The 19,776-nt window shown below is 43.7% G+C and overlaps 1 protein-coding gene and 1 long non-coding RNA gene across 6 annotated transcripts in view; one reads left to right on the top strand and one right to left on the bottom strand.

Annotated features, from left to right (window-relative positions):
* Positions 1 to 12,594, bottom strand: part of LOC142600105 (uncharacterized) — a 28,258-nt gene extending 15,664 nt beyond the window's left edge. The window contains exon 1 of the long non-coding RNA XR_012833560.1: positions 12,479 to 12,594. This is a non-coding gene — a long non-coding RNA (uncharacterized LOC142600105). The remainder of the gene's footprint in view (positions 1 to 12,478) is intronic.
* Positions 12,595 to 12,862: 268 nt separating this feature from the next.
* CADM2 (cell adhesion molecule 2) overlaps positions 12,863 to 19,776 on the top strand; it is a 688,977-nt gene continuing 682,063 nt past the window's right edge. For 2 of the 5 annotated variants that reach the window (XM_075769413.1, XM_075769394.1), the window contains exon 1: positions 12,888 to 13,472. In XM_075769413.1, the coding sequence (XP_075625528.1) occupies positions 13,412 to 13,472 (61 nt within the window). In that variant the 5' untranslated portion in view covers positions 12,888 to 13,411. Of the gene's footprint in view, positions 13,473 to 19,776 lie in introns of all 5 variants that reach the window. The other 3 variants (XM_075769404.1, XM_075769397.1, XM_075769421.1) reach the window with 3 other exon arrangements.

Genomic DNA, 19,776 nt, shown 5'->3' with positions numbered 1-19,776 from the left:
CAGGGAGTATAATCAGGTAATTCATCCTATAGAATTAGTTTTAAAATGGTCACATCCTTGTGGTGAATGTCTGTAAGCACAGAATACACACCTCCAACTTTGCTACACATACTACCAATCCATAGAGCCAGACTATGAGACTATGAAAACACTACAAAATGAAAATGAAGACAGAAAGAGCTATTTCATGGTCGTATTTGGAAATGAAACTTATAGTCTATGATGACAAACAAAACACTTATGTTGGCACAATTCAAAGTGTCAGACACTTGATTTCTGTATCAGATGACATAATAAAAATCTTCAATCTTCAGCCTTACTCATGGCTGTAACCAAGAGTGAATGACTAATGATAACAACCAGAATTTCAACTAAGCTGACTTTATATGTTAGTTTATATAGTACAGATAAATGTGTTAGCTAAATGTAAATGAATTGTTGCACAGTGATAGTCAAAGATCTAATGCTCACTGGAACTTGCAATGTATTGACTGGGTCCCTTATCAGAGTATTGTCAAAATGATCATCATGAAGATCTCACATCATTTTATCGAATTAGACTGCCTAACCTCTCAAAGGAGTGGTGGAGTCCAACAGCCATAGGTTAAAGAGGCTAAAGTGATTCCTTAGAAACACCATGAACTGCAAAACCACACACAGCAAACATTTCCCTAAAATCCCTAGAGAGAAACAGGCCAAAACACACTAGAGAGCATAGCTCTCACAAGGTTAAGTTAAAAGCCCTGGAAACTCCTTTGCCTTTTTAATTTTGGTACTGTTCTCAGTGTAAAAGATTAATGAATGGTGTACTTTAATATAAGTGACTATGTAAAACTTCTGGATGTGATAACTTGCATGAAAACTTGAGATCAAAAGTTATACTTTGGTAAATATACTGCAGTGAAGGCCAGAAAATTCATGAACATGCTTCAGCTTGGAAAGAAAACTGGACCTAGCAGCTACAGGAAAATATGGTTGCTTGGCAGTTGTTCCAGATTGCTCTAGTGCCTTCACTTGCAGTGGCTTCAGGGTCAGCTTGAAACAACTGGGATTATGCTCTTGATCAACTACTGCATTATGTTGGTCAGCTATAAAGGAAATTAAAGACAATGGCTACACTCATTGACCTCTCGCTGGGTATGGAGGAAAGGTCCATTGTTCAAATTGCCAACTACTATAACTATGGTACATTGAACAGTCTGAAATGCTCAGCAATAGTCAGCTGCATGATCACCTTGGCTTCCAAACTAGTTGCATGAGAATTTTTGGTAATGAAATCCCTCCAAATTCTGTGTTTGTACGAATACTTTCCATGAGTAACACCCCATTTGCTTCCCTTCCGCAAATGTACACACATAAATCACATTGCAATTACAGATTAGGCTCATTCCCAAGGGGACATCACTCTTGAAGTTGATTCCATAACATTAGAAATCTACTTCAAGGTGCAGGGACTGAAACCAAGTACTTGAACAATCAAGAATCAAAATTTCTTCAGCAGTACTGGAGTACACTCAACTACACCCGAACAGGACATAAGAAAAGTACATAAACTTTTATGTAAATGAAAGCCACATATTCCAACTACCGCAAACTTCAAATTGTCTTATATACACGCATGGTTAACAACCTCAGAGTATGGTTGTACATAGGAGGCACAAAAAGAATGAATCGCATCTTCCCAGATTCTGTTGAATCATTTAGTAAACTTGGTGCCTGTTTACAATCTGTCATCACTTTTGGAAATGTCATATGTGAAATAATTATAGAGAACAAAGAGAATCGCTACTCCCTCAGTTTAATCTTCTGTAAATATCTGAAATAAAAATCAAGATTTTTTTTTTTTTTTTTTAGGAAAGATAGGCATGTATTTCAGAATGCTATAATGATAATTAGTTTTGATATGTTGAACCATTTTCATATTTTCATCAAGATGTACTTTGGAGTATGAATATTGGAAAAGTATCCATTCTTACCTTCCACATTCCTCATGTAGCAGGTGCCTGAACTGAACATAAATAATGTTTCTTATTTTTTCTTCAACTTGCCTTTTATATAATAAATAGTTATTGTATATTGTTAAAGTGAAATATTGCAATTATTTAATTAACCTGTTTTGCCCTCTGTAAAATGCAAAAGCTATAAATATAGAAGCGAATCAAATTGAGTTCTGCTGTAGGCAAGAAACCAGCCTCCAGTGGATAGCCCAATGCTCAGCTATCATTTGTTAACTTCAGTCTTTATACTGTCACAGGAAAAACTAAGAGTACACACACAGCATAGTTGTACTTAGCGATTTTCCATAGCTTGGTACTGTAAAAATCATTCTGATCTTAAAAAATGAGACATAGCATAATCCAATCAATTCAGGAAGAGAAGAAGAATCTCTGTTCTAAGTGAAACATTTCAGACAACTGAAATCCAGAAAAACAATTTTAAAAATTACATTTTGTATCTGTCCCTATTTAACACTAGTTCTATACGCAGCCTCTAGCAAGGGCTGATTTTCCGTCTAACTCATTTTACTCTTATTGTCTGTCACTTAAAAAATTACTGACAATAGGCTACATCACAGCCCTGATATTAATAGAAAAACTCAAGAAATAACTTAGACCCATAAGAAGCAAAAATCTTGTTTTTTATATCACTATTTTAAAGTGCTGTTAGTACCATCACCTAACAACTGAAGTATTAATGGCAACCAAATGTACTTGCCACAAAACACTTCTGTGATTTTCAGAGAACTCAGATTTGCTTTAACAAGTACAAGCACCTTGAAAACCTTTTAATAGTTTATTGTACTCCTCTGTCACAAATATTTTCCTTTATAACGCTTGTATCTCACTGCACTAGCACTTGTATTATGGATACTAACCCATTAAATCTCCTGAATCATAATTTTTCTATGGGAAAACAAATACTGCACCTCCTAATGGCTGCAGATACTGCAACATATATTTTCTTTTATTTTTAATTCTATTTTCCACCTAGCCACAAACTGTCTGACTTGATTGTCCTATATCACAATGGCAAGTGATATAATGAAACACTTTACTGCATCGTTATGTAGAAGAGGAGCATTTAAAAATATGCCATGTTCACTTCTTTGCTTGTTCATTAAACAGCATACTAACAGGGCTTGTTATACTGCAGGTCTAGAACCAGAATTTCACCTCTGGTAGATTTCATCATAAAAATAAATTTGGCAAACTTATAAATATATGTATTTCATAGGTTTCTGTGATTCACATACATTTCAATATGATCACAAATAACAATGTTCTGCTCAAAAACAATTACAAGTTTTACTTGCAAAATAATGTAGCAATTACAGTAACAAACACCTCTCACCTATGCTGAAACAAGAAGTACAGTTCAACAGAAACTAAGTTGCTGTATTTTGCATAATTCTTTCAGTTTCATTTCTTTCCAAATATACTTCAACTATTTTTCTTCCAAAGATGGGTGAGGTCAGTTCCATATTTTGGGCTAGTAAAAATTAGCAATGTAAGTCATTATTTATCTTAGTAATCATAATGTCTGTGTTCATTTGTGATTTATTGGCTTAACACAAGAGATTCACACTCTTCAGGGGAAAAAAAAATCCTGAAACTTTCACTGACTTCATTTGTGATGATTACACTTCTGAGATATAACAGATTTAAAAACGTTAGGCAAATATTTCAAAAGAGTAACTAAATCAAAGCTAATAAGCTAATACAAAAAGTAAGAAAAGCACATAACTGAATTCTAAGAAATGACCAAACAGATATACAAAGACATATTAACATCACTAAAATTGAAAAATCAAAGACCTAAGAAATGCCAGTATTCAGAATTGCCTGTGCAACCTTAATTTGTCCTCGTTCTGCAGATACATTATAATGAAGTATTTAATTAAGATTAATGTCAAAGGTAACCACTAATTCCAAGTGGCCAATTTTCATTACACAGCTCTGCGTGTTCCTAGTCCAGTTCACATTGGCTTTAGGATGTCTGCAGTACTTCACATTTCTGCAGATATGACTTCTTTGGTATGAAGTTGGAAACTGAGAAAATGAGGATTAATATCAATTTATTACAACTGTAAAAACATTTGGTTTAAGTGACTTACCTAACATCACAGAGGAACTCTGTGGCATAGTGAAACATAATCCAATTCTCAAAGACATCATTCAATTACTCTAAGACTGTCTTTTCCTCTTCTTTCAGTCCTCTGCCATATTGATTACACATTTTCCAATTTTTTTCAGCTAGTGAATTAGAGATTGTATCTATCAATGTCTTCCTTCTGCCCAAAATCATGAATCATCTCTAGAGCTGCTCCTTGGGCTGAATGAGACCAAAGCTCTGTGTCATGCAGAGGAGGGGTAGAACAGGACTGTCCTGGTTCTGGCAAGGATAGAGTTAATTTCCCAAGGAGCCAGGACAGGTGACCCAAGCTGGCCGGGGGCTATTCCATACCATGTGATGTCATGGTCACCATCAAAGGGGGCTAGTCGGGCAGGGGAGGGGTGGCGCGGTTTCGTGGTTCTGGGACAGGCTGAGTGTGTGGTCGGTCCTTGGTTCGGTAAATCGTTCTCTGTTATCACCCATTGTGAATATCTGTTATCAGCACTGTTGTTGATTGTTTCCCTCTCCCTTGCTGTCCCAGTAAACTGCCCTTATCCCAACCCTCGAGGCTTTGCCCTTGTTTTTTCCCCCTTCTCCTCCCCGTCCTGCTGGGGAAGGGGTGAGTGAACGGCCTCGTGGTGCTCAGCTGCCGGCTGGGCCTAAACCACATCAGGGACAACAGATGGATAAGGTGCAGAAGACAGAAGGAAGGGCTGTCATGTAGTTATAGGTCACCAAGTAAAAAATACAAAAGCAATATAAAGATTTCGTAACCAACAAGTTCATTTCTTTCATTATGAACATCTCCTAGCTGGAAAATCCTTACATAAACTACTTGCATGTGTTTCCCTAAAATTTATGAATGCGAATGAGGGGAAAAAAATGTTATCACATTGATATCCATACAGATCACCAGAAGGCTTAGAGTTTTAAATCCACCTTCCCAGGAACTAAGTGATCTTTAAGGTCCCTTCCAACCCAAACCATTCTGTAATTCTATGATAACTCCTTGCCTAGATGATCACACACTCCTTTCCTCCTGGGATCTCAACAACATGCATCCATTGCTTTGTTCTTCCTTACCAACAATTTCTCTTCCCCTTAATTTCAACCTCACTGTTATCCCAGCCTTTATGATCTATTCAACACCCAGTCTCATTTTTACCCTGACCTTCCATCAGACCTGTGCTTTTTCTAGAGCTAGTCTCCCAAAAACATTTGTCTGAATATATTCTTCCTTCCTCCCTTACCTATTTTTCCTCCTTTTATTTTGGGCCAGGTGATATCCTTTTGTTTCTGCCTAGTGTCAGCAGATTAAAAGACAGCACAAATCTCTGAAACCAAGGACGTGGATCTATTTCCCACTTCTTGGGCACTGTGTTCTCTCAGACCACATCTGTTAGGGAATAACAAGAGTGGGGCTTCTCCCTAAGAAAAGATGAGCCAGGAGGGAACACAGGGATGCCCAGCCAACCAGGACAGAGGCCTCACAGCCACAGCCCAGTCCCACAGTACGCAAGCAAAGACAGACCCAGAGGTTATAGCAAAGTCCAACCGAGAGTTCAGATCATAATGCAATATCATGGCTATGAAGCAGGTCAGAGATCACACTGTGAAGTCAATCTGCAGGTCAAGGTTAGGATCAGATCCAGTAATCACTAGGCAGGTCCATAAGATGAGGTAGGCTAAGATCAAGTCATTGATTGAAATCTGGATCAAAGTATTCTATGACCATGCAGCAGTAGGACTGAGCTAAAGACCTGCACTCTTCTAACGCAGCTCAGCTTAGATAGAGCTTCTGGGCCCATGGGTGTGGATGGAGACCCCGGTGAGGCTGGTCGGGACCATTAAGGCTTATGAAGGCCCTCAGCATCCTGACTGAATGCCAGGGCAAAAACTGTAGTACACAATTTCTTGTATTCCTTGGTCTCTTGTTAAAGAGAATTTTGGTGTGCATGCCATGACACAATCAAGTAGGTCGTCAGTAAGGACAATCATGGCATCAGAATTGTTTAGACACAAGCTAAGCAGTCTTCTCTTTCTGTTCCTAATTGTGGCATCTAACATTACACCATCTGACAAAACTGCAACCTCATTCTCATTGCTAGACCAAGAAATAGTGATCCAGTCTGGCTAGATAACTGCTAGATCATATGGCAGTATTTCACTGCTAGATCATCTAACATTTAGGAGAATGTGCGTAGAGACAGTATGTGAGAAATTTCAAAGGCTATGGTTATTAAGTCAGTCATGTGCATTTTTTTTATTTAACTGTGGCTTATACCTTGGGCTGATTTTCACAGAGACAGCAAAAGAAATACTCGTGACAGAAAGGCCCTATCAAGTCTTAAAAATATATATTTTTTTTTAATAGTTCTTAGTATGAGCAAAAAAATGTATTTGTTCAATTCTTTGAGTCTTACTCTGGATCAACTAAAATAATTTGACTTGTGTTTGAAAACATTTTCAATTAAGGATGCACTAATGTGAAAACCTTAGTCTGAAAAAAAAAAAAAAAAAGTTGAATCTAAATGTTTAGAGCCTCCTTTTGAATTACCAGAATGTGTGAGAAAATCAATGTACTGGTGTCTGTAATCAAAGATGCTCTTATGAAAGTAAAACGGATGACATTATGATCTACAGAATGAACAACTTCCTTCTTACTGAGTTTTTGAATATTTCTTTATCACCTCAGCTGAGTGCAAGAGAGGTTTTTTCCAACACATCACATAATCTGTGCATAAGTAATAAAACACAAAGAAATTAAAAATTAAAAAGCATCAGAAATAACAAAACAATAAATAATTGGATCTGTATTTCAAAGATGTTAGCTAGGATGTATTCTAAACTATATGTAAACACATTCGTCCGAGCATATTTAGAACACAATTAGTGTCTAATTAATTCCATGCAGTAGTATTTTTTTATGGCAAACTGTAATGTACATTGTATGTACTTAAATCATAAGTAAATAAAGGTATAAGAGATGCTAAAGTTATATGGCTCTATAATTTTGTGGTAAGAAACTTTAAAATTTCTTAAAGGAGTTATTTCTTAGTTGATGGTTAGAAGACACAGGAAAGCACACACTTTTGCTAATTATCAAACACTTAGGAAGACCTAACTAGAATGTATGGAGAATCCTGTTACCAGCATCATTTTTTCTGTATCTTCACTCCACAAAAAATATGGATGAGAGGACATGTTATGAATAAGATATTCTGCTTCCACTCACCATCGGTAATTCTCTTCTGCAATTATTTTTGTCAACTCAAAGTGTACATAAGTGAAGTGTTTTCAATAAGAACAATACCAGTTTGGTTTGACCTTGGTTCACTTTGCATTGGCATTACATTGACAGTGTTGTTTTATAGACTTTTTTGTTCTCCAAATGCCAGCAAAATATCTCACATTTATAATTGCTTTATAAATGGGACTTCATCCCACACATATTTTATATGTAGTAATAGCAGCATGCAATTCCTTTTACTTGGTTCATCTTACTAACATGGAACAAAATTTCACTGAATTCATAATATTGCTCTGGAACTGATACATACTGTATATTTACACACCAATATGTTTTATGGAAATGAACACATTTCTTCTTGGGAGCATATTTTCAAACTTCAATTGCTCTTTACCGAAGCCAATTTTTTTCAAACAAAAAAAAATGCAATGCGTTTCATGTCTATATATTTTTGTTCACGCCAATATATTTTCACAGTTGGATAGATTTAACTAAATTAGTAGTTACAGTATTTGTTCAAACCAATGCATTTTTGCTGGCATCTGGTAAGTAAATGTTATCAATTTTTTTTTTTTTTTTTTTTAGGAATTGGCTTCAACCAAACCCACATCATTTAAAACAACAGCAACTCACCTCCACCACACAAAATTTCTCATCCAAACCAAACAATCCCCCAACTCTTTTGTTCCAGCTGCTGAAGTATGGTAAAGGGGTAACGTAAAATGCAAATACACAGAGTTCGGTCAAGGTACGTCTGATCCTCTGATTTCTGCATAGGCCCGTAATGGTGCACTGGCCAGGGAAATCCACTTTCTGTGATGATACGTGTTGCCTTCTGGACGGGGACCCTACACCCTAGGGAAGCCACGCTGCCACTTTCAGGTAGGAGGGGGCAAACATAAGAGTGAAGGACTTAGTACTGCAAGAGATGGCTGCTATCCAGCCAGATATTTCTTCAAGGCTAGGTGGCAGCTGCGTGGAGGTTTTGCCACAACATTTTTGTATTGAGCCATGTAAATAAGTCTCACTTTCCAAATTAGTATTTTAAATGTGATTGTGAATGTTTAGCAGTATTGCAAGTCGGGATAGAATCTGTCTCTAACTTCTGTCAGTACCAGCTTGCCTTCTCCATACCTTCTTTCCTGTGGGGCTTTTTTGTTGTTGTTGGAACTCTGCAATCATATTTTGACTACTTCTTCACTAACCTCTAGATTATATAAAATTTACTTAAAATATATATCTCCTAGAACACAACACAGAGCAAGTGTTTCTAGAGCTTTGTTTCACAGCTTGTATTACTGGAAGTTTCTCTCTCCTTAAAATCTCTCTACATCTTCCACTGTTTGCTGAATTCAACAGAACCACAATATTTTGTCAACTAAGTAAGTCTTCCTTGGGTAGCATTTCCTCTCCCTATTCACTGACTAGTGATGCTATCAAGGAGCATCATTAAAATCGTGATTACCCCTTCAGATCTTGCTTTTTTTTCCAAGGCAAACTCTAAAGGTAGACTGACCCAATGCAACACTGACAGCTGCTTCTAGAGGAGGTGGAGTTTAGCTTTTCAGAGAAGCCCAAAGTCATCTTGATCAGAAGAAAAAAAGTGTGCAAGCAAACTAACAGAGCATGTAGGGGACCAGGACATGAAGTGGTTAGTGATCTGAGCTGTCTATTGGAGCCACACGCAGTTTCATCAACTATTTGCCGACACCTGTGAAATCTATGCCGTCTGGAAAAGGAGGAATGGGAGTAATTGAGAGGAAACAACTAAGCTGCTCCGCTAGAGGAAGGGTTTGTCTGTTAGGTCTTGAATGAACACAACCAAGAAAAAAATTGTGAGGTAGGAGAATGCAATATAAGATCTATGATGACAGCGTAGAGGAAGCTGGACAACTTGCTCTTTACCGATTCAGCAAGAGGAAAAACTTGCTGACTCTTTCTGAATCCTGCTTGGAGATTAAACTCTTTTACTTTGTTTAGCATTAAGAGTATTTGTATCACCTTGATGGATATCAGGATAACACAGAAGGATAACTTTTTTTCTGGTTCTGATCAAATGTTTACCTTCTGCATCTGGTTTTCAGTGTTGTATCCTGTTGAGATTTCAGGGTATTACTTTTCACTCTGTTCTGAAGTGTATTTCCTGAAGAGTCCCTGTTGCCCTTTTGGTCTGAAAGTAATGAGGCTTCTGGCCATTCTGTGTGTGAGCTCTGGCTCCTCAGACCAATTACAAAGTTCTGTCCCATTTACTTTAGGTTTAGATGTGAGCTGCCACAGAATGTTGTAAGACATGACACTGCATTTTACATAAGCTGTCAACCTAACAGCTGCATCAATCAGAAGAAAAGAAGTATGACATCATATCTGGCAGTTCTAATGATTTTAGTCGTGGGGTTTTTCAGATATACAGTTGGTCAAATTAACCAGGGCCTTCTGGTTGGGATTTTTTTCTCTTTTTGAAAAATGGACAGAAAAGTCGCTTCAGCATATGCAGCATAAAGACCTCTTGATACTCTGCTCCGTTGCAGTGGTTTATTGATTGGGTTTGAACCCTGGATTTAATTTTCTAATGTTTCATAAACATTTCTGTTGTATGATGAAGAGGAGTAATGCTAATCCAGCCACTGCGAACCAGTTTCCTATTAACATGTTGCCAGCTCATTTCAGACCCGCTTGAGCCAGAAGAGAGTGGTGACAACCAGCATTTCTGGTCCTGCTTCTGACATGGGGTGTGATGTAATGTCCATGTTACTGGGTTCTGGGAGGAAAATGTCAGCTGGTGTTTCTAAACACGCAGATCAGCTTTTCCAAATGCACTAATGTGGCAAAGACATGGAACCCCCGTGATGTACAGACAGGCGCTTCACTCCTACACCTGCCAGGGGACCTCTTTTCACAGTTTCTAATTGCTAAGCTGCAAAGACACTTGTATCTTTCCTAGAATGCTTCCTGGAACAAGATTACAATCAAAAGTATGTTTTGTCAAAAGTACAGATCTGTCAGTTATCATAACTGATGGAAAAGCACTTCAGGTTGGATTACAGTCCTGCTTTAGTGAAGGGTTTAAATTACTTATTTTGTCAGAATTGCTTTTTTAATTTCGTTAAACTTTAAATGCAAGTTTTGAGCATGTGTTGACATTTTTAGTGCTGCCTTAAAAATTATGACTTGTTCCTTTTTTACAAGACTTCCAAAATATTTTGAGAATCATTCGCCGTTTATTACTGCTTTACATGTACTGAACCCTAAGAGCAGTGGTAAAACTTTTGCCTATTGTGGGTTTTTTTCAGAAGTAATAAAAAACAAAAAAAAACCCAAGTATTTACTCATCCACCAGAGACAGATTTCAAATCCTTCCCTATCCTAGGAGACATTCCAGTTCAACATCTTCGATAGCGTTTAAGTAACCTGCTAAAGGCATGGAGCCATACATGATGTTCACTTGATACAAAATCATACAAATGATAGAACTTTAAAATGTAGTTCTGTAGTTTGACTTTGTACCATGCTTGGGCGTCTTTTGGCGATGGGAGGAACTCAATTTAAATCCTGATGCAGCCTCAACTGTTGCTAGGCATAATCATCACTTGCTAATGAACAAAGTGGAAGATATGACTACAGAATACATAACTTCCCAGATCCCACTCTAGGTGGGATCCTTTAGGTGATCCTTTAGGTGACATTGACAACTGTTAGCACTTCCTTAATGATCTGAGACCATGCACCCTTCAAAGAAATGAGCTTTTAAAGAGTTTCCTTCTCCTATAGGTATGTCAGACTACTTCATCACTTGTTTATCTCAGTAAAGCTTTTTGGTGTTAAAGAATGGGACATCAAGGTGGAAATTCAGAGGGGAAGTGTGGAAAACATACGGCATCATGCTGGAGAGCAAATCTCAATAGAAAAAGGATGGAACCAGAAGTGGAGAAACACCTGATCATAACAAGTATTTGAGTGCAGGGGAATCCTGCTTACTCCAAGCTAAGGCAACACAATTCCCTCCACAGACATTTGCTAAGAGGTTTTGGTAAAAGGTGAATGATACTGTGCTAAAGACCAAATACACAAACATGAAGAAGTAGCCTGCCATCTTGGATTTCTTACATTCACTGTTTTATCTTTTAGACTGTAGGCAATTTAGGACTACTAGCTGAATGCTCCAAACTCTCCCAAAGAAAGCCTTCAAATAATAAAAAAAAAAACTTTCTCCAAGCCATCCAGAGTCCAGGCAACACTGCGAAAAGTCCAGAAAGCTCCTTACTGCCCTTGCCTGAGTACCTCCCAAGAGGAGCTGGTCTGATTGCTACTGTGGTGAAAGTATCTATACGTGTTTAACTCTGAGGATACCGGAGACTCAGCCACTCTTTCTTTCATCCGCTGCTTTCAGGGAGACAGACGGAAGGAAAAGCGGAGGGAGAAGGCGCTTTACACCTCCCTTGTAAGGACCGGGAGCAACCCGGAAGGCCCCTTCCCACAGCCTCTGGCCCGGCCCCAGCTCGCGGGTACTTCCCCCGCTTTTTTCCCTGCCGGCGATGCGGAGGAGCCGGCCGGCGGCGGCCTGCAGTCTGAGAAGGGCGGCCGAGGCGCCGGCCCTGGCGGTGCGGCCCGAGCACCCCCCGCTCCGTCCCCTGCAAGTTACTCTCGCCGCCGCGGCAGCCGGCGGGGACGCTGGATTCGCGCTGGCGTCCCGATCCCACGGCCCCGCCGTCGGTGCGCCTCGCCCCCACCGCCCCTCCCCGCCTGCCTGCGGGCTCCGGGCCCCGCCGCCCCCGGGGCTCTCCCGCCCCGCCCGCGCAGGGCTGTCGGGCATTAGCGGTCGCGCCGCAGCCGGTGCCCGGGGCGCTGAGGGCCGGGGCGTGCGGCGAGGGACACCTGCCGCTACTTCCCCGGGCGGCTGGGCTCCTCCGCCGCCCCGCGGCGCCAGTGTGGCAGCCGGGAACGCCGCCCTCGCCCCGCCGCCCGGCGCGCTCTGCCCCGGTGCGGCGCCGAGTCTCCTCAGGCGCCCGCTGCCGCTGCCGGCCAGCCCCGCGCCGCGCCGCGTGCGCCGCCGGCCGCCACTTCAGGACCGGGTATGGACAGCGCCCCGCCGCCCGCCCCCGCCCCTCCGTCGCTCACCGCCCATTGGCTGGAGAGCCGCCGCGGAGCGGAGTCTCCTCGCGATTGGCCCCAGCCGGCTGCCACTCAGCGGCGCAGGAGGTAGGGTCTGGCACCTCGCTCGCGGCTGAAGACTCTGAGAAACGCCCGTTTGTTTTGTAACCTGGCGTCTCGCGCCTCCTCTGTCACCGCCTCATTGGCCGTCCGGCCGAACCCAGGGACTTTCTATTGGAGACCCGCCGATGCCAGTCACAAACCCACCTGAGGGGGCGGCCCGGGGCCCGAGGGGCGTGTCGGGCCGGCGGAGGTGTGGCCAAGTGGGCGGCAGGGGCGTGCCCACAGCACAGGGAGGGCCGGGGTGTGGCCCAAGGAGGCGTGGCTAGGGGCGTGGCTCCCGCCAGAAAGGGGCGGAGCGTAGGCTGGGGGCGGGGCGAGGCCAGGGGAGCCTCGCAAGCGGAGATTGCCCTTGTGTCTCGAGCCGGGAAGCGGCTGGGAGCGGAGCAGCATCCCCGCGCGCCAGCGCAGCCCCCCCCCCCCCCTCCACCCACCCCCGCCGCCTCCGCCCGGCAGCGGGACGGGACGGGACGGGACAGAACGGGAGAGCGGACGGACGGGCGGGCGGACAGACACGCCGGCAGGAACAAGGGAAGCCAGCGGGGGCACCCGGCACCGCTCCGCGGGGGGAACCTGAACCTGCTCAGCAGCGCCCGAGCCAGCCGAGAGAGCCGCTCCCCCCTCCTCGTCCTCCTCCTCCTCCTCCCTCCCCAATCCACCCCCGCGACCCTGGTCCTCCTCCTCCTCCTCACCCCACTGGATACAGCGAGGGAGACACTGCGGCGGAGGCGGCGGCGGCGGCGGCTCCTGCGGGGGGAAGGAAGCGCCCGGAGAGCGGAGCGGCGGGAGGCTGCGGATCTGCGTGCCTGGCGCCCACCCAGCCCGAGGGGAGCCCCCAGGATGCGGCTGAAGCCCGGCGCGCTCCTGCGCTTCTACAGCCTCTGCGGGATCCTCGTACAAGGTACCGCCTCCTCCCCACCCCTGCCCCGCGCACGGGGAGGGAGGGACCCCGGGGGGCACCGCGGCGGCCCGGGGCATCCCCGGCCCCCTGCCCGCCCCTCCCCCCCCCCGCCTCCCCCGCCGCTCGGCCTCCCCGCCGCCCCGCTCCTGACCTGCTCCCTCCCTCGCCCCTCTACCGGCTTCCCCCCCCCTCCGCCGCCTTCTCCTCCCCGGGCGCCCCCAGCCTCCCGCTCGGGTAGCGCTATCCAGTGCTAAAGCGCCGCACGGTTGTTAACCCTTCCTGCCCTTCCCCCGGCAGCCTCTTCCCGCCCTCGTTCGCCCTCCGCGCTCTCCCCCCGCCCCCCCGCCCCCCCTCCCCGCCGCGAGTCGCTCGCAAACCCCCGCAGCCACCCCTTCAACTCTCCGTCACCTCCCCGCTCGCCCGCCGCAAACGTGCCCCCGAAAGTGCGAGTGCAGCCGCTGCAGCGGCAGCGTGTGCGCTGCAACAACATCCCGGGGAAACGTGCGGGCTCCAGCCGTGCCTCCCCGGCGGGGAGACGGGAGGGGGGGTGGCGGTGTGGGGGGGGGTCCGTGCCTCGCTCCCGCCGCCAATGCGTGTCTGTATGTGAGGTATAAAATATATAGGTAGGGTAATCGGATGAGCCGGGGGTTCAGAAGCGGATCCCTTCACCATCCTGCTCCAGGCGGCTCATCCTGCAGCTAGTTTCCACACTGGATGTCTTCCTCTCTCCCTCCTCCCCACCGCCGCCTTCTCGCCCGCCGCACCGCCGCCGCCGCTCCCCCTAATTAACGCTATCCGTCCAAGTCAAGCGTAGCGGCCGCCGCGGAGGGAAACCCGTGGCACACTGCTATCGTGCCGGTGACCACCGCGTCTGCCTGCGGGAGACCTTCCCCCAGACACCCCCCCCCGCCCCGCTTTGCGGGGGGGGGGAGGCGAGACGGCAGCCAAGCCCGCTGCGCTGCCGCCGAGAGTTTGCCCCTTCAGCGGTGGCGGGATGGCGGCGCAGCCCCCCCCCCCCCCCTCACGCCCCCGCCGTCCTGCGGGGCCCGGGTGGGGTGGGGCGGGGCGGGGGGAGGCAGCGCTCGGGCGTGAGGGTCGCGGAAGGCGGCGGCCCCGGCACCGCGGCCCGGTGGTCCCCGGCGGGTGGAAACGGGGTCAGGGAGCCACCGAGCAGCCACTCGCTGGCGAGCGCCCAGTCCTCAGGGCGGCTGCGGGGGCACGGCGCGGCGGCTCGCTGCCCTTCCCTCGCTCGGCGTGCGGGGTGTTTCAGTTCGGGAGGGACAAGCGAAGAGACGATTAAACTAAGTGACCTTGTAAGAATTTTTTTTCTTTTTTCTTTTTTTTTTTTTTAATTTTCCCCCTCTCTCTCGCCTCCGCCGTGCCATTTCGCGTCAAGTTTAATGTATTTCGCGTTTCCCTCGGCTGCGTCATGTGCCGGCCGATCTCCGGCGGGAGCAGCGGCTGGTAGCCCGTAGCGGGAGCAGGGGCAGCCGCCCGAGTGCCCGAAAGGCACGAACCCCATCCCTCTTCCTCCCGCACCCCCCCCGCCGCCGCCATCGGCCAGAAGCCTCCCAGTGCCCCCGCTCCACCTCCCGAGGAAGTTACCGGTCGTGGAGGCGAGAACGAAGGGAAGGGGGAGTGCGCTTGGCAACTGCAAAGGACAGTTTCATCGGGCAGATTATTTGTATTCTTTACCAATGTTTATGAGTTGCCCTGTACGTCACTGCACAAGGAGCTGCTGTGTTGGTGCTATACAAGATTATTTATTGGGGCATGTGTGGCGGGCTGCACCTGGGGGTTGGCTCCTCTCTGCCTTTTACATTTCCCTGTGAATTGTCAATTCATTCCCCTGCGAAGGAAGGGGGGGGGGGGGAAACGTCTGGACTGACTTTCTGTCACCAATAAAATCGGGGCTGCTGCTGGAGGAGGAGGATTTGATCTTTCCTAAGATGCAATCAGCTGCATTCAGTGCATCGCAGTTTTGAGAGTAAACCAGTGATTAAAAACAGTGATGTCTTTCACAGCAGTTTAGGGAGTGTGCCAGGCAAAATGTAACTCTGTGAACTGCATCAGGTAAAAAACATGTTGCAAGAAAAGGGGTGTAATACAAATCTGACTGTGACTCTGTGAAAAAAAAAACAAAAACAGATTGGGCCTGTCCTTGCAGATGGGGAAAAGCGATGCTTAACATGTTACCCAGCTTGCCCTCCATGTGTATAAAACATCTCCCTCTTTTCACTTTCACACACAATTATTTTTTCCAGCTGTTTCAGGAGGCACTTTTGCTGGGCACTATTAATAAAAGAAAAAGGGAAGGATATAAAGAACGTATAACCCTCAGACGGGAGTCGGAGGAAATAATTTCTACTATCCTTTTTTCTGAAGGGAAAGGAGAATGGAGAGGAAGAGTAAATATTTTCTAGAAGAGTGTCCTGAATAGTGACTGTATCTAACAGACTATCAAATTCTTTTGGTCCGCCTTACAGTGCTACTTCAAAAATGATGTTTTTTCAGTTTCTGCCATTTTTTTTTGGCACAACTAGCAGACACAGTTACCATATTAGACACATTTCTTGTGGGCAGCTTTATACCTGCATTTAAAAGTAGTTTTTCCCGTTGGCTTGCTTTGCTTCCCCAAACTGTGTTGTGAAATGGCTCGATGGATTTGTTAGGTTCCTCCGTTTTTCTGTTTGTGGGCCATGGGATACGCAGGTTTTTCGTCAGCTCTGTACGTGAATAAGATCTTTGTTCTGAGGATTTGAAGCGCTTCTGGATTGTAACTAAGGATGGTTCCTTTTAGTGAAACTGAAGTTAATTAAGTTTAAAGACAAGGTGACAAAGAGTCGAGCTGATGTGTGTCCTGTATGGAAGCGTGCCTTTCTGGCATGATCTGTGGAGAGACTTGCTAAAGGAATCTGTCCTGAGTATTGATGAAGCATCAGCTGAGGGAAGAGGACATAGAATAATGCTGCTCAGCTTGTGCATGGAATAGCATTAACAGCAAGCAGTCCCTTTGGAAGGGAGGCAAACAAGAAGTAAAAGAGCCCAGTGTCAACTGCTTGCTGTGAAAGGGGAGCGATGGAGGTGGAAGAGGGAGTAATAACATGTTGAGCTGAGAAGCGGTTTGTCAGGTGAGATCGGGTATGATATTAGTCTGCTCTGCCCTCTCCAGCGTTTGCTGTGAAAATAGTAGGATCGCTGGCTGCTGTTGTTCTTAGCTGGCGTGCTGTAATGATTGTGGAGTACTTAAACAATGTCCCAAGGGGTTAATGTTTAGAGTCAGCCTTACATTTTTGTTTCATTCTGATTGTTTTTTCTGCTTCATGAATTTAGCCTTCCATAGACAAAATTTAACAGTCGGAGGACAGCATATATTTGGAATAACTCGAGTACATCATCTGAGCTGTTTTTCTGTAACCTGAAAAGTAAGTTCTTTATTGTAAAGAGTTATCACGTGAGACACCAATCTTAAAAATAGTTTTGTTGGATTTGTAGTATACAGATGCGGGTTAAGATTATCCTGGAATTGTAGCTGCTGTAGCCCCCTGCTGTGTGATAATGCAAATGGCATCTAATGCCTTAATGTGCTCTGCTTCTGAGAAGACACCGGATAGTGCTGCGTGTGGTAGCAAGTGATCTACTTTCAGTTCTCTGCCGGCACCGGGCAAATCTTTTCAGTATGGTTTCTTCAGACACTTCAAATGCTTGCAACCTGTCTGCTAATGAAAATAATGTAGGGATACTTTAATTTGTCTGAAACTGTGATCACTGATGCAACAAATCAGTGAAGACAGATAATTGCTTACGGGTGAGACTTTTTTTTTTTCTCACAAGCTCAGATCAATTACAAGTAGAATTTAAAAAAATATCAAATATCCAAATGGCTAAATGGCTACTTCTCAGATCATCGAAGCTGATTTAAGACAAAATTGTCATACATTACTCAATATCCTTTGTACCTAGATTCTGGTTTTAATTTTCAGTAGGATTTCTGTTAGCAAAATCTTGGCAACCCAATGCTGTATGCATGGGGATTGTCTTGACAGCTAAACGTTGTTATGCTGGTATGGTGTACAGCAAGTCAAAAGCATATTGTTGTAATTCTGTAAGTTCTGTGAAGGTATGGACAATTACAGAATGGAAGACAGTAGTTTTGACACAATCTTTATTTTATTTTGACACAGTCTTTATTTTACACACAAGTTGAAACATAAAATGTGTTACTCTAGCTGATGGTGACTGTCTTTATATGATTTCCGTCAATCTAACCAAGGCTTGGTAGGCTTATTAGCTGCTTAGTTTTCAAGTTACTTCATATTTTATGAATTCTTTTGCTTGATTTCTTCATGTATTTTTATTGATAGTCATCATATAGCAGTTCATGTTCAGTTTTAGAACATGAACTAAAATTTCCATTGATGACCTCACACCACTTCCTTGAGGAATACGTGAATAAGGATCACTCATTGTCATAATATTTATCTTTCTCACACTCAAAATATTTATCAAGTTTATATCAATTCAACAGTAAACAGTTTTCTGTTTTCTTCAGTTTCTCACTGAAGAAGTAACTCAATGGAAATGTTGATCAAGAAAAGCACCTCCATTGTAACAAATACATTTTTCGTGTCTACTTTCTTGTTAGTTGTCTTTTTATATATTTTTTTATTTCAGAAATATTTTAAATTTACTTAATTCTTGGTTACAATTCCATTATAATGTACTATAAATATCTTTAAGCCATAGTTTTCTATTATAGAAGCCTTAGTGCTCATAACTAGCTTTCCCATCACTCTAGCCTGATCCTACTATTGACAAAATGTGTTGAATATGATTACCCTTAGTCTTTCCACCAAAGAATTAATCTTTTAGTATTGCTGTCTAAAGTTAAGACTGGATTTTGAGGTGGAGTGGTGTTTGTTTTTTTTTTTTTTTTTTAACTTATGCGCCACAAGTGGCAATTAAGTATCTGGTAACAACTGTATATATGGTAAAGACATGGATATCGGGTAGTTGCCAAGAGAACAGCAGTATAATCAGAGTGTGGTTGACTGTGTTAGAATGATGATTCCCTCTTCATCTAATATTTTAAAAGTAGAAATAGAAGTTGCTTTCATTGTCCTCTTAATGCCTTCTCCAAGAGAAAGAAGAAATTCTTCAATTTTGTTTTAAAACACGAATCTAACAACAGGCTAATTCTGTTAGACACTCTCAGAACAATGGAGGGTCTTCTCTAGAGAGAATGCCACTGACATCCTTTTTGAAATACACATTCCAAAACAAATATGGAATGGTAAAACTATTAGACATAGTTTAGTAGATGTCTCCTCTGGGATTGCATCAATATTAAGTATGATCTTAATGAGCATATCCCTTCTTCCCAAGGAGATTTTGAGGTGTGTTTGAAAGGAGGAAAGGAAAATACCAAATTCCAGTGCCAAGGAGTACTTTGTAAAATCATGATTTCTCTTGGGAATCTGTCCTTGAACAAGTTATCTTTCTACATAATGAAAACATTTTGAAAGGGATTGAGTATTTTGAAAAAATAATGTGGGTGTATTTACAAGGGTTCTTAAAGTTGTGGGGTTTTGTTTGTGGTATTTTGTGTGTGATGGCTTGTTTTTTTTTTTTTTTTTTTTTTTTTTCTGTGAGGGTATCTCTTCCCTTTATTTTACTGAATGAAAATGAAAGACAAAATCTGAATGTTTACAATTTCTCCTATGTTGATGCATTATAAGCATTAACGGGATGGGGGCTTTAAATGTCGATATATAGGACACTACCATAATAGGATTTTAAGGGGAGAGAGGAAGAAGCAGAGAACGTTTATTTCAATGACAAACCAGCTAACACTGAAGGCTGTCTATTGCATCTTGTAGTGCTCTCTTTTAATACTAATAGTTTGTCTGTAGGACTTTCTAACATGGAGAGCTTGGAACAAGCCAAAAGGATTTAGTGAAAGATGTAGGTAGTTATTTTTGTTGTAGATGGACTGGAAGACTCCCTGTTTCTTCCTTTAACAACATCTACTTACCTATTGTCCTATCTCCTTGCCCTAACATCTGTAAGTGTGAAAAATAAAATCACACTTGCATCCTTTGCCATCCTTTTGTTTGCAAACAAAAGCCTTATTCAGGAGTGGTTTTGCTGTCTGACAAGTTCGGGATTTTTGAGGGAAAGACCATTTCTTCCTAACCATGAATTGAGTTGTATTTACTACTTTCTAGCTTAATCAAATGTCTCTTGGAGAGTGTATGCTTTTATAGCTTTTATGTTTTAAGTAGCAGTGAATCACTGTTAGTAT

Source organism: Balearica regulorum, chromosome 1 (genome assembly GCF_011004875.1).
Source record: "Balearica regulorum gibbericeps isolate bBalReg1 chromosome 1, bBalReg1.pri, whole genome shotgun sequence".
Classification (NCBI taxonomy): Eukaryota; Metazoa; Chordata; class Aves; order Gruiformes; family Gruidae; genus Balearica; species Balearica regulorum.
Note: the sequence above shows the minus strand (reverse complement) of the source record. Positions and strands in the feature narration are given on the sequence as shown.